The sequence below is a fragment of the Mauremys mutica genome, chromosome 2, assembly GCF_020497125.1.
Source record: "Mauremys mutica isolate MM-2020 ecotype Southern chromosome 2, ASM2049712v1, whole genome shotgun sequence".
NCBI lineage: Eukaryota > Metazoa > Chordata > Testudines > Geoemydidae > Mauremys > Mauremys mutica.
Window position 1 is genome coordinate 291,847,608 of NC_059073.1, and position 14,604 is coordinate 291,862,211.

Sequence of the window (14,604 nt, forward strand, 5' to 3'; positions counted from 1 at the left end):
CTGTTGCAATAGAGAAGGTGTTGGCAGGGGCCCCTTCCATAAAAAAAAGGTTGCAATACTATAGAATACTGTGTTCTCGTGGGGGGCCCTGTGGGGCCCAGGGCCGGGGACAAATTGCCCCACTTGCCCCACCCCCACCCCCCGGGCAGCCCTGGGCATTGGGTCTCTTTAATGAGGATGGCATGTGACTCCTAGTTGGGGGTGTTCATTGGCCAGTAGCACAGTCAGGTGACTCACTCCGGTTCACGTCCCTAATCTCCTCCCACAATATGGAAGAAGAGGACAACAGTATAGTTTGCAGAATGGCAATTTATTATGCAGAGGAGCCCTGGTAAGCAGCACTGCAACAGCTGCTAAGCAGCGGATAGAAGCAGATGCTCTGAAGCTGTTCAGATTGTTTCAAGCCTTGCTTCCGATGGTGCTTCCACTGGAGGAGAAATGGAGCCACAGATGGGTCTGGCAGCAGCGGTTCCCTTTCATCTCCTCTCTCTCTGGATCTTCTTAGCCAAGGAATCCTAAACCCACACGAACGATTTTCCAGCGATGTCGATAAATAAACCTACCAGCTTTTCTCCCCCAACGTCTCCAGCGACTCCTTGTGACGACATTAGGCTAGAGAGGAAAGAGGTCAGGGTCAGAATCTCCACTCAGACTGAACTCGTCTCCTGCAGCTCAGGGACTGTTACTTTGTTCTCTCTTGTGTTTCATTTGTTATTAGCAATGACTAGAGGCCCCAACTTTGATCAGAGCTGTGATAGCTGCTGCACACACGAACAGTGGGAGACAGTCTCTGCCCCAAGGGGCTTACAGTCTAGATAGACAGAGGGGTAAAGGGTGAGGGGGTGACAGTGTGACATGCCTGAGGTCACACAGCTGGTCAGTAGCAGAGCAGGGAGTAGAGCCCAGGTCTCCTGAGTCCCAATCCAGTGCCCTCTCCCCTGGAGCTCATGGCCTCTCCAGAGCAACAGAGGGCGTCCGACCAGTGTCACTGTGGGCCTAGGTGATTAGTGGGGGAGAGGAGTAGCCCTCAGGAGTGCGTGTTGCTGCTGTACTCTGGATGGAGGGTGACATCGCTCGGTGGCTCTGAGGGAGGGGCAGGAGCTTGCCTACTGGAGGGACAGGGTGCAAGGGCCGTGCCATTGAAGGCCCATGATTATAAACTCAGCCATTATCCCCTCCCCCTTTGCTGTCTGTCACCCTTACGCCCACCTTGGGCAGGTCCCTGTTCTAGGATAAGAAGGAGGGGCCATGCTGGGGCCTTTGCCTGGTGTGTGGGACCAGGGGCCATTCAGTGTCTGCATCGCACAACGTTTGTAAATGTCGCTGCCAGACAAAGGCAGGTGGTGAGGAGCCTCCCCAGCCCCCCCGTCCTTGCCCCGCTCCCAGGCACCGTATGGAGCTTTAGGTTTCTTACGTATCCCAGGGAGATTAGAATTTGCTCCCTGCGGTTCTGCTGGCGGCTGTAGGGTTCCACCTCCAGGCTCGTGGGCAGGAGGCCTTTGCCAACTCACCGCCAGCAGATGAGCTGGACACTTGTTCTGGGGACACTTGTGCAGTGTGAAATACCTGGCCAGGGTCTCAGCGAGGGAAACCCGTAACCCCGCCTCAGCCCAGCCGTGAGCAGAGAGGAGGCCGACTAGGCCACTCACCTCCTCAGACGCCTCCTCACATTTGATAATGATGGAAGGGGGGTCCTGTTCAGTGGAGAAGAAGCCAGAGCAGTCTTTGACCAGCTGCAAGGGAGAGAAAAGAGACCTCAGCATCTTACTGTCCGGTTTGGTCACAAGTTCAGCAGGAGGTTGGGAGGCTCAGCCTCCGGCCTGGTTTGGACATCACAGTGGATCAGGACCCCATTTTGAGAGCAATTGTACAAACACAGGCCAGAAAGATGATCCCTGCCCTGAGGTGCTTTCAATGTAAGTAGCCTTTGCTCATGTTCAATAGTTCCTTACTTTGCAAGCAGTCACTGTGGGATTCCTTGTGTCCTCCAGCTGCATGAGAGGGGCCATTGAGGAGACATGGGTTGAATTCTCCTCTCTGCCACTGATCTGGTGTGTGACCTTGAGCGAGTCACATCACCCACCGGTGACCCGGGGATAAGAGCACTCCCCCTCGGCCAGCCTTTCTCGGTCTGGTCTATTTAGATTGTGAACACTTTGGGGCGGGACAGGGACTGTCTGTGGTTGTGCAGCACCTGACAGCAGGGGCCCTGATCTCATTAGGGACATCAAAATGCTAGTGTACCACAAATCAGATTTTACACACGCTGCATCCCCTTCTCCTTGTGCCTTCAGTGAGGGTTCCCCGGTAGAACAGTGCCCCAGCTGACAACAGCAAACCAGAGATTAAAAACCATCCAGTCCTATAATTAGGGGTTGGATGAATGGATGGATGTGGCTTGTGAATTGATGTAAGGATCAGTAAGCAGGCTACTGCGGAAAGGGCGCAGTCCCCTGGCCCCGTTCCTTCCTTTATGTCTCTGCTGGAAACATACATTTTCTGTGAGGCTTCAGGACCTAACAGATGCTATTGGTCAACTGAAGGTGCAGAGGGAGGTGTCTCCATGCAGCAGGTGATCCTTACCCCGTCTTCTTTGAATTCACACTGGTTGGGGTCGCGTTTCTCTGATACCGGGCACACTGTCTCTTGAACAGTGAATGTCAGCGATTGGATAGTTTTTGAAGACACGTCCTAAGAAGAATTCAATGAAAGAACAAAATAAACATTCACTGTGAGCAGCAAGGCACCAGGCTCCCCTTTGGCCTTGTAATCATATTTCTATTGTATTACAATATTGCCCGGCGGCAGGAATCTGATGGTGACTGCCCCGGGGAGGCGGGGCTCTGGCTGTCAGCCCCAGAGTGGCAGGACTCCATCTGTTCCCTTTATCCCTTCTCGAGCCCTATCCGCCAGGCCTAACAGCCAGAGCTCTTCCAAAAAGAAAAAAAAAAGCACACATGCCCACGCCTCCCTTGCGAGGCCCGCCCCGTAGTTTGAGAACCGTTGCTCTAGTCTACTGACGTAATAAGTGATTGATAATCATTCTCAGCTGCTGTCTAGGGCCTTACCTATTTCAAATGCAGTTCAAACATTAATGCAGGAATGCAACTTTATATGCCATGGGCTAGATCTGGTGCAGCTCCATTGTCGTAAGTGAAGCTGACGTGCACCAGATGCAGGTCTGGCTCATGTCTCTCCATCAGTAGGTTCAGAACAAATAATTGGTATCTTGCAATTCTTCCCCCCTCTCCTGCCTTTCTCTTACACAAACAGTGAGTGACTGGATTTTCTATGTGCTCTAATTCCTGAAAGTGCGATTCTGGTTACAAATGACAAGGTCCAAGTGAGGTCCTGGGATTCCAGGGCTTATTGCCTCACTGCAATTTCCATATGTAGGTTCCTGTCTTGCAGAAGTTACTTGTGTGTGCCAATGTTTGCAGCATTGGGTCCCAAAGCGTCCTCCTTTTGGGCCTGATCAGGTACCACTCTGAGCACTCCTGTGTGGGGCTGAGTGCCCTCAACTTCCACTGACCCCACTGCGACCAGAGGGGAACAAGCCTGTCATTGAACAATGGTTATTTCCCTAGCTGTCAGTCCTGCAAATCGAACTTTGCTCTGAAGTTCAAGCCCTGCTGTTCCCTCTCCTGCCTCATCGTGGGAATGCAGTAAACAACCTGCTGCTGATGATGCAGGAGAAGGAACAGAATCCAGCTCCCGCTCTGCAGAGCCAGCTGGAGTACAAAGGAGTGAGCATTTCTGTTAGCCATGGGCCAGGATTCTAGAACGTGGCTGGTGAGTATATGTGCCTCGTAACTGGGCGCCCGGTTTGAGATCCTGAATGGGGCCTGATGCTCAGAGGGCAGGTGCTCAGCATGTTCTGGAAATCAGACCCTTTAATAGTGTTTCAAGTTGGGCACCTGAAATCACTTGTCACTTTCAAGACCCTTGGCCAACAGCTCTGATTGCATACGCAGAGGGAGCAGCTCTGCTGAGCAAGGGGATGCCAATGTGGGGCACACTCACTTTTCAGAGCAGTTAAAAAGGAACATAAGCTTGAACTGAACATAAAAAGTAACTCAGGCAACTTTTCCAGTCAGCATAGGTGTCAGTAAACAGGACATTAATGAAAAATTACATACATTAGAATATAGCATGGTGTATGCTTATTTTGATTGCCAGGTATTGCTCCGTGCCTCAGTTTCCCCCTCTAAAATGTGGATAATAATACGTCCTTTCTCCCACCCTTTGTCTTATCTATGTAGATTGTAAAGTTCTAGGCAGGAACTGTCTCTTGCTATGTATTTGTACAGCACCTAGCACAACAGGGCCGTTGTCTTGGCTTGAACCTCTAATGCTGCTGGGATATAAATAATTTCTCAATTAGGTCCTCCGCGAAGAATAGTGCCCAGCACTTTGTTACCACTTAATAAATAATGACAACAAGGGATTAACAAATGTCTTTAAATTAAATCTGTCTTCTACATACTGCTAAATTTGAATTCTCTGCGCAAGGAGACCCAGAGAGGGCACTGAATTCAAAGAATTTCTCCTCTGAAACCTTTTTAAATCTTCAGAAGTCCAAGCCTTCAATGATCAATCAGTATTTATTTGTAAAGGCTCAGAACCCAGACAGAAAAAACAAAAGGAAACAAATGTATTACTTTAAAAAATTCAAGAACTGTAAGCCAATCCCATGATTTTTTCAGGGCAGACTCATTCTCTTTGAACACTTGTAGCTGGTCACCCCCTTTGCGCCAGGTGCTGTACAAATACAGATTAAGATGGTCCTTGCCCTGAATTGCTCACAGTATCATTCAAATGGAAACATTCTCTGCCTGCTGAATGTGAATGAACTGCTGGTGTCAGGCCCTTCCTCTGCAGCGGGACCGGGAAGCTGCTGTGTCGCAATAAAGGGAAATAGCTGTCTGGCTGCTACCCGTCCCTGCACATATTTCACTCCCTCTTTATAACCAATTTTGGCCATGCTGCTTTCAGTGACTCCAGCTGGCTTGTCTGTAAATTCCCCGTTGTTCCCCTTCCCCATCCTCTGCCTACTTGGATTGTGAGCAGAAACTGTCTCTCATGGCGCCACCAGAAATCAGCCCTGGATAATGACGAGGGTGCAAATAACCAGACTGTGGGTACAGGAGTCTAGAATTAGAGGCAGCGATTCCCCATTGACGTGCTCCCTGAGCTCAAGCAGCATCGAATATACACAGGCCACAAAGCGATTCCCCAGCTCAGAGCCGTTACTAGGTATTTCTGCGCCTGAGGCAAGAATATAAAATTGCGCCCTCCCCCAGGGCCAGCTCTTCGGCGGCAATTCGGCAGTGGGTCCCTCAGTCCCTCTCGGAGGCAAGACCTGCCGCCGAATTGCTGCCGAAGAATGAATGAAGTGGCGGCGGTAGAGCTGCCGCCGAAGCGCCACCAATCGCAGCTTTTTTTTCTGCTTTTTTTCCCCCTCTGCCGCTTTCTGGGCCCCTTGGCTCTGTGCGCCCGAGGCAAGTGTCTCACTCGCCTCGCCCTTGTTACGGCTCTGCCCCAGGTCACTCACCCAGTCTGGCTGCGGCTCAGCTTCCAGGAGCCGATAGGCCAGTGTTGTGCCTGGCTCTTGGTTGTAGATCTCAACTGCAGCTAAAACCGCAGCCTCGTAGGTTGGCAGAGGGGACGATGAGGGCGCGGGGGCTGCTGTGACCACCCCGACGAGCAGCAGGACTTTCAGGCAGGTCTCCATCCTGTGCCCTGGGGCATTCAGTGAGAGCTGGGTGGGCAGAACTGTCCCTCCCGGGGGGAGCCCTTCTAAACGCTGCCTCCTCTGTAGGGGCTACTGCCTCATTGGCTGCCTGCTTTGGTCCTCCCTTAACCGGTGACTTTTCCCCATCCATCTGCAGGACGTTTCCATTGGCCACCCTCCAGGGCAGGAACGGGGAGGTCGGTCAGAGGAAAAGGAGGGTTTTTTCAAATACATTGCTGAAATCGTGTGCACCAATTGCAAAACAGCCCATGGTGGTGGATAGGGGGTATCTAGAGCCGGAAAGGCTGAGCGACGTGTCTTAATTCTGTTGGGCCAGATCTGCAGCTGGTACAAGTTGCCATAGCTCCAGTGGCTTTCATGGATCTACGCTGATTTACACCAATAGAAGACCTGTCCCATAAAGTCCAGACAACCAGAGCTTTACCCGTCAGCTCTCAGTCCAGAAATCCCACAACAAGCATTCCCCCAGAGCCAGTCAGTAGCTCCAGGTCATTGGTTTTGATGGTGCCACCACTAAATCCAAGGGGAACGTACAGTCCATCGACAATGGATAACCACACACCGGACTGCTCCTGACAGGCCAACCGGCTCTTCTGTATCCCTAGCAGTGGGGCTCCCCCGTGTCCAATAGGAAGACCCTGTTATAAAGCCTGAGAGATTTTGCTTTCATGAAAGCTTCCTATGAGTCATCCTAACCCGTCCCTTCTTAATGTTATTCCATGGCTCCTAGTCATACTCCTAGCTCCCTTTAGAAATGTATCCCCCTCTCATGGGTTAAGTCCTTTGTAGGCTGCTGCCCTATTTTCCTTATCCTGTATTCACAGATGGCCAATTTTTACTGCACGTGGCTGTGTACCTGCCCAAGAAAAGTTGAATTAATTTTGAGAGTCAGATTTCATGAGACGCTGTCTCAAATGTGTTACCAAAAGCCAGTTATATCCCATCGACCACTTCCCCTTCACCCACTGGTCCTGCAGTTCTGTCAAGCACAACAATCAGACGGTCAGACCTCTTCTTTTTATCTGATCAGAGCACGTTCTCTGTGTCCCGAGTGGGGCCCTCGCAATACTTTCCCTCCTACATTAAACACAGTAAACAGTGTGGACGGTATTGCTGGCTATGAAGCCCCCTTAATCAGGATTCTGCTGCGGGATGAGAACAGGAAGTCTCAGGATTCTTTCTTCAGCTCATTTCTTGCACATTCGGGCTGACCGTTTAGCTGCGGTTTTGTAATCCAGGCAGGACGGACGGGGCTTGTAACTGACAATTCCATCCCTCCCTGTGCGGTATGTGAATTCAAGCTGGTGCTGTGCTACGCAGGGTCGGGTGGCAGTGCGCTCGGCCCACTTACTTCTTTATCAGTCAGTTGCTGAAATGCTAGAAATTCTTCTAGTGTCTTATAACACTCACCTGTTAGCTCATCTGATCCTTGAACCTTGATAAAATGTAATTTACTGATTATAATTATTGTAAAACCATAATCACAAAATCATATATTGTCCAGCTGAAATTTCCCTCTCAGCCTAGGGGGAGGCTCTTGCATGTGCCCCCCTGGGGTATAGCTTGATGCAGCCTTGTATTTGGTCACAGTTTGGATTTTGATGACTGAATTTGGCCATTAGTTTGCAAACTCTGTCAGCTCCATGTGTGACTTCCAGCAAGTCACTTTATCTGTCTGAGGCTCAGTTCCCCATCTGTGACTAGGGATCGCACTCTTCGTCCGTATGGCCTGTTTAGAGTGAACACTCGGCAGGGCAAGATTCTCCTGTCTATGTGTGTGTACAGCTCTTAGCATAACTGATCTTGGTAGGTGCTAGTGTCATATGTAAGAAGACCGAGGCTCATGGCAGGGAAGAATTCAGCCCCCGGTCTTTAGTTTCTGACACTCTATTGAACAGTGGTTGCTCTGAGAGTCCCCTTGCAGCTCTGTTGCAGCCCCAAGGTTTAGCACTGCTCAGCCAAGGGGCCTGCAAACATTTGCAGTCTCCTTCTTGAAAGTGCATCTGTAACAAGATGTTCTCTTGTATCTGTCAGATGTCTCGGTGCTTTCTCCGTGCAGCTCTCCAGCACAGAGCTGATCACTGAACCCTGCTTAGCCCAACACTCCTGCTTCATTGAAATTTGAGGGATTCTTCTTGGTTTGCCCTGTGTTACCAGCAGGGCCGGCTCCAGGGTTTTTGCTGCCCCAAGCGGTGGGGAAAGAAAAAGAAAAAGCTGGGATCGCCATCGGCGGCAGCTCCACCGTGCTGCTTTCTTCTCTGGCGGCAGGTCCTTCCCTCCGGGAGGGACCAAGAGACCTGCCGCCAAACAGCCCGACGTGCCGCCCCTTCCCCTTGGCCGCCCCAAGCACCTGCTTGCTGAGCTGGTGCCTGGAGCCAGCCCTGGGTACCAGTGTATCTGCACTACAGTGAAATCCTCCGAGCACGGAGCAGAGGCTCCTCCGTCTGCAGCACAATCTGGCCTTGGGAAACTGACCAGCATTTATCCCTCGTGGCAGTACAAGTTCCTCAAGCAGCCTCTTTCTCCAGATCTCACTGACACATCTTCCCTGTACGCCCAGTTTCCCAGATCTGGAGGGAAGCTGCCTTCTTCGTAGCCAGCCAGCACATCTTCCCTGTGTCCCCCATGCCCCAGATCCTGGAGTCCAGCCCCTCCCTCCAGGGACAACCAGTATTGATTTCAACGCAATCCTCCCTGCTCCCTCCCCACAACCGTGCCATGCTGCAGGCTCCTCCACAACTCCCCGGCTCTTGGCCCTGGAAGAGCGAGGGAGCTGGACCTACAGGCCTTGAACTCCCTTTCCAAAGTTCGGAGGATCTGGAGCACAGAGATCGAAGCCTGGGATTTCAAGAATCCCACTTGTTTCCATAGAGCTTTGTGTGTCCTCCTGAAGCCTTCAGCTAATGAGAGAGCCCTCGTCTGCGTGAAGTGTTTTTAAGACAGGTTGGTTTAAAGGGGACCCTGGGGCCATCTCAGTACAGACTGGCATTAAAGACTGTCCTCATCAATGGTGGCTACCAGCCAGCTCCAGGCTTCATTCCTAGTTATGGTGCTTGGTGCAACGGGACCCAGATACCGGCCCTGAACTGGGGCTGCTGTGATGCAAATCACTGATAATAAATAATTTTGCCATGACTTTTCCCCTAGAAATGGCTCTTTGGGGTTTTCAAACACCCTGTGCCCATCACACACACAATGCAAATATCCCAGAACACTACACGTGTGTGGTGTGTCCTGTTGTGTTGGACAGTCTGTGATTTACCCTACACAGAACTAAAGTGCCTTTCCTTTCTCGGGATATGCTTTGGTTAGAGGAGACAAATGGCATAACTGTGCCTGCTACTCCCTGCAATGGAGATTATAATATTTCTCTAGACCTGGGTCTCTGAAGTGTTGGGAGGGTTAATTAGACAATGTCTGAGTACATAAAATGTAATATAAATTCTGCTTTTAGAGCAAAGTACTAGCACTGGAACGTTATGGCAGTTGCAGGTTTGCTTCCCAAATGCGATGGTATTTCTTTTGCAAATGCAGGAAATAGAAGTAATTTGGGTAACACCCGCAGTAGTTTGCTCACTGGAATAGGGTTTCTAGTCCATTTCTTTGCTGTGCTAAGTGAAACCCCAATTCCACAGTATTGTGCGGACAGAAAGATCCTGGCACCCATGTGGCACCCCATTGTGTCTTCATTGCGGTCCATGTGGGCACAGGGTTCTGTCCTTTAGAATAGCTGCAGATCTGGGGCTTAAAAGTTGGAGCACTTGTACCGTTCAGAGTAGAAATACGGTGCATTTTTGAATGGTGAAGGTAATTGACCACGGGAACAATTTACCTCGGGATGTGCTGGATTCTCCATCACTTGCAGGCTTTCAGTCAGGACTGGATCTCTTTCTAAAAGAGAAGCTCTCGCTCAAATGGAAGCTACAGAGTTGAGGCAGAAATGATTGGCTGAGGTTCTTTGGCCTGTCCTATTTTCTGCAGCAAGTCAGACTAGACGCCCACAATGGTCTCTGGTGGCCTTAACAACTATGACTGTATGAAAGCTGTGAACGTCGGCAGCAACGCTTCAATTACATATTTATGTGGTTCCAAATTCCTTTCTCAGTGAAAGCTTGGACGCTCCCTCATCTCTGCCTCTTCTTACAATGGCATCATTGTTAGCACGAGAACCTTCCTCTCTGCAGCTCCTGTCAATTGGACCAAGCATCTGTCCGTCAGATGATATTTTGTATAAAAATTCCAAATCCACTCGGTCTCTGTGCTTTACCAGTGCCTCTCACATGTCAAACTCAATGAAGAGTTTAGTCATATAATGACAAGCGAGTGTTGCCCAGAAGTGTGTTTAGCAGTATAAAATATGTGCACAAAGTTGTCAGTCTGTCCTCCACCACACTCTCTCTCTCTCTCTCTCTCTCTCTCTCTCTCTCTCTCTGTACGCACAGTCTCCCAAGGCAGACATGCCGTCACACACAATGGAAAAAATCATACCCTACCTATGGGATAAATTCCTTGCTGGTAACAGTGCCTCCTGATCTGTTGAATTTAAGGGAGTTATGCCTGTTACCATCAGGTGAAGTTCCCAGTGATTATAACCTGGGTGCCTAGAGATGCAGGTACCTTTGTCCCAGGAGGATCACTAGCAGAGTAGGTGCAGTGAGATATCTCCCTGGCGGTGGGTTTCCCTGACAAAGAGCTGCAAGGGCTGGTGCCCTCTGGACACTGAAAGCCGTACACTCTTGTGAATGTGGGGTGTGCAGCCTAACCCCAGGATTCCAGCTGATTTGAGTTCCCATCTCTGCTAGTCCTGGCACATTTGCCAACAGATATTTCCTGCAAAAGGAAGCAACAGCTTTTGGGAAACTTCACGTGCACAAACAACAAATCCCCCAAGGTCAGAGTGACAATCGGGGGTGTCCTAGTGGGGCGACATGACAACCTTTCCCAGCACTGGATGGGGAGAGGTGGCATGGTCCTGTTGGTGGGTCACTGTGGCCACGGCAGCCACCACATTCACTGCTCGGCAGCAGACCCTGAGCTGAGGGAGAAGAACCGTGTGTGACATCTACTGCGACCCCCTGCAGGATCTTTGGGGACCAATGTGTTAAACCTAGAAATGGCTTTGGGATTATGGTATTCTACTCTCAGTTAAGGGGAGTCACTAAAACTGAACCATTCTAAAGAGGCACCTGCCCCTGGACAGGTTTTCATGCACTGGTTCAAACTGGGCTTTCCAGAGACAATCAGAGAAAGGGCTTTTGGCATAAATAAGCTGAGTTTAAACTGACACGGATTCTGATCCAGCAAACGGACAGGGCCTTCTGTCCACGGGGGGCCCCAACCTTTGCGGAAGTGTTAGAAAGACTTTGCCCTGGCATGGGCCCCATAGGACTGGTGGGTGATTCCTGGAATGTTTAGTGTGTGCTTAAATTGTGGGTGCCCAGGAACCAGGGCAGAGCAGGGAGTGTCAAAGTGCAGTTAATGCTGAAACTATTCCAGTTAATGCTGAAACTGTCCTTTATCATTAGAAAGTATTTCCTAATATCTAACCCAACTCTCCCTAGTTGCGGATGAAGCCAATTGCTTCGTGTCCTACCTTCAGTGTCCATGGAGAGCAATTGATCACCATCCTCTTTACAACGGCCCTTAACACATCTGAAGACTGTTATCGGGTCCCCCTCAGTCTTCTTTTTTCAAGACTAAACATGCCCAGTTTTTTCCCCTTTCCTCATAGGTCAGGTTTTCGAGATCTTTTATCATTTTGGTTGCTCTCCTCTGGTCTCTCTGCAATTTGTTCATGTATTTTTTAAAGTGTGGCACCCACAACTAGACACAGCACTCCAGTGGGGTCTCACCGGTGCCCCGTAGAATGGAACAATTACCTCCTGGGGCTTACATGTGACATATCTCTTAAGACACCCCAGAATGATATTCAGCTTTTTCAAAATAACATCCCCTCATTGGCTCATATTCAGTTTGTGATCTACTGTAACCCCAGATCCATTTCTGCAGTATTACCACCTAGCCAGTCAGTCCCCATTTTGTATTTGTGCATTTGATTTTTCCTTCCTTGGTGTTGTACTTTGCGCTTGTCTTTACTGAGTATTATTTTGTTGATCTCAGAAAAGTTCTCCAATTTATCAAGGTGATTTTGAATTTTAATCCTGTCCTGCAAAGTGCTTGCAACCCCTCTCAGCTGGGTGTCCTCTGCAGATTTTATAAGCATACTCTCCACTCCATTATCCACCTCATTAATGAAAATATTGAATAGTAATGGACCCAGGACAGACCACTGGATGTCACCATTAAATCCACCCTCCCAGTTTGACCGTGAATATTCATAACTACTTTTTGAGTATGTTTTTTCAACCAGTGTTGCACCCACCTTGTAGTATTTCATCTTCACCACATTCCTCTCATTTGCTTATGCAAACCTCATGGTGATCATGGGAGGGCCCGGACGGTTGGAAAAAGGCAAATATAGTGCCCATCTTTAAAAAAGGGAAGGAGAATCCAGGGAACTACAGACGAGTCAGCCTCACCTAAGTCACCGGAAAAATAATGGAGCAAATCCTCAAGGAAACCATTTTTAAGCACTTGGAGGAGAGGAAGGTGATCAGGAACAGTCAGCATGGATTCACCAAGGGCAAGTCATGCCTGACCAACTTGATTGCCTTGTATGATGAGATAACTGGTTTTGTGGCTATGGGGAAAGCAGTGGGCGTGATATATCATGACTTTAGCAACGTTTTTGATACGGCCTCCAACAGTATTCTTGCCAGCAAGTTAAAGAAGTCTGGATTGGATGAAAAGACTATAAGGTGGATAGAAAGCTGGCTAGATCGTCGAGCTCAATGGGTAGTTATCAACGGCTTGATGTCTAGTTGGCAGCTGGTATCAAGCCGAGTGCCCCAGGGGTTGGTTCTGGGGCCGGTTTTGTTCAACATCTTTATTAATGATCTGGAGGATGATGTGGATTGCACCCTCAGCAAGTTTGCAGATGACACTAAGCTGGGGGGAGAGGTAGATACGCTGGAGGGTAGGGATAGGGCCCAGGGTGACCTAGACAAATTGAAGGATTGGCCCAAAAGAAATCTGATTAGGTTTGACAAGGACAAGTGCAGAGTCCTGCACTTAGGATGGGAGAATCCCATGCACTGCTACAGACTGGGGACCGACTGGCTAAGCAGCAGTTCTGCAGAAAAGGACCTGGGGATTACAGTGGACTAGAAGCTGGATATGAGTCAGCAGTGTGCCCTTGTTGCCAAGACGTCTAACAACATATTGGGCTGCATTAGTAGGAACATTGCTAGCAGATCGAGGGAAGTGATTATTCCCCTCTATTCAGGACTGGTGAGGCCACATCTGGAGTATTGCGTCCAGTTTTGGGCCCCTCACTCCAGAAAGGATTTGGACAAATTGGATAGAGTCCAGCGGAGGGCAACAAAAATGATCAGGGGGTTGGGGCACTTCACTTATGAGGAGAGGCTGAGGGAACTGGGCTTGTTTAGTCCACAGAAGAGAAGAGTGAGAGGGGATTTGATAGCAGCCTTCAACTACCTGAAGGGGTGTTCCAGAGAGGATGGCACTAGGCTGTTCTCAGTGGTGGCAGATGACAGAACAAGGAGTAATGGTCTCAAGTTGCAGTCGGGGAGGTGTAGGTTGGATATTAGGAAAAACTTTTTCACTAGGAGGGTGGTGAAGCACTGGAATGGGTTACCTAGGGAGGTGGTAGAATCTCCTTCCTTAGAGGGTTTTAAGGCCCAGCTTGACAAAGCCCTGGCTGGGATGATTTAGTTGGGTTGGGTCCTGCTTTGAGCAGGGGGTTGGACTAGATACCTCCTGAGGTCTCTTCCAACCCTGATATTCTATGATTCTATGAAATGTCATGTTGGACTGTGTCAAAAGCTTTACTAAAATCAAGATATAGCATATATCTACTGCTTCACCTCACGCACTGCCCAATAGCCTAACAAAAAAAGAAATTATGTTGATTTGGCATGATTAGTTCTTGACAAATCCATTTTGTTTACTACTCATCGTGCTGTTCTACTCTAGGCACTTACACATGGATCGTTTAATGGTCTGTTTGAGTATCCAGGTGTTGAAGTTAAGCTGACTCTCTGTAATTCCTCAGGTCCTCTTTGTTCCCTTTTTTAAAAGAGAGGTACCATGTTTTTCCTTCTGTAGTCCTCTGGGACCACACCTGCCCTGCGTTAGTTGTGGAAGACAATCGCTACTGGTACAAAGATTGCTTCAGCTAGTTCCTTAAGTGCCCTAGGGTGAATGGCGTCCAGCCTTGCCAACTTGAATACATCTAACTTATTTAAATATTTAATCTGTTTCCCCTATTCTGGCTTGTGTTTCTTCTCCCCTTCTTGCTAAGCATCTTGTCACAATCTACTTCTTTAGTGAAGAGTGAAGTAAAATAAGCATCAGAATCCTCCATCATTTTGGTGTTGTCTATTATTAGCTCTCCTTCCCTCTTAAATAGCAGTCCTGCACTTTCCCTTGCTAGGTCACCCTAGGTGTGACATATTTTGTGTCTTAGCCTTCCTGGTTTTGTCCCTACATCCTTGGGTTGTTCTTTTCTACTCATCCTGAGCAATTTGTCCATGATTCCACTTTATGATTTTCAGGTCACTAAAGAGCGCCTGATACAGCCATATTGGCCTCTTGTCACGGACTCAAAGGACTCGTGCTCTCTCTCGGCTCTGTACGGTCCCTGGTAGGAACCCCCTTCAGTGTGACAGCCCTTCTCAGGGGTCCACTTTCCCTCTGGGGTTAAGCCGTAGGCCCCTCCGCCTCCTGGAACTGCACCTCTCTGAGCCCTCAGCAGCACGCCTGCCTTT

The 14,604-nt window shown here is 49.3% G+C and overlaps 1 protein-coding gene across 1 annotated transcript; it reads right to left on the reverse strand.

Annotated features, from left to right (window-relative positions):
• Positions 1-290: 290 nt before the first annotated feature.
• Positions 291-5,799, reverse strand: LOC123362799 (cathelicidin-2-like). Its single transcript, XM_045003283.1, has 4 exons — positions 5,555-5,799; positions 2,584-2,691; positions 1,650-1,733; positions 291-612 (listed from the first exon to the last, which is right to left on the reverse strand). The coding sequence occupies exons 1-4, from the start codon at positions 5,732-5,734 to the stop codon at positions 502-504; spliced, it is 483 nt and encodes a 160-aa protein (XP_044859218.1). The 5' UTR covers positions 5,735-5,799; the 3' UTR covers positions 291-501.
• Between the last annotated feature and the right edge of the window lie 8,805 nt (positions 5,800-14,604).

What these genes read in the sequence shown, in the direction of transcription:
- LOC123362799 (XM_045003283.1), bottom strand. Translation starts at nt 5,734, where the DNA reads ATGGAGACCTGCCTGAAAGTCCTGCTGCTCGTCGGGGTGGTCACAGCA. An exon ending in GTGAATTCAAAGAAGACGGG is followed by an intron (nt 1,734 to 2,583) that starts GTAAGGATCACC and finishes TCTCCCTTGCAG; the next exon opens with CTGGTCAAAGACTGCTCTGG. An exon ending in GTGAGGAGGCGTCTGAGGAG is followed by an intron (nt 613 to 1,649) that starts GTGAGTGGCCTA and finishes TTTCCTCTCTAG; the next exon opens with CCTAATGTCGTCACAAGGAG.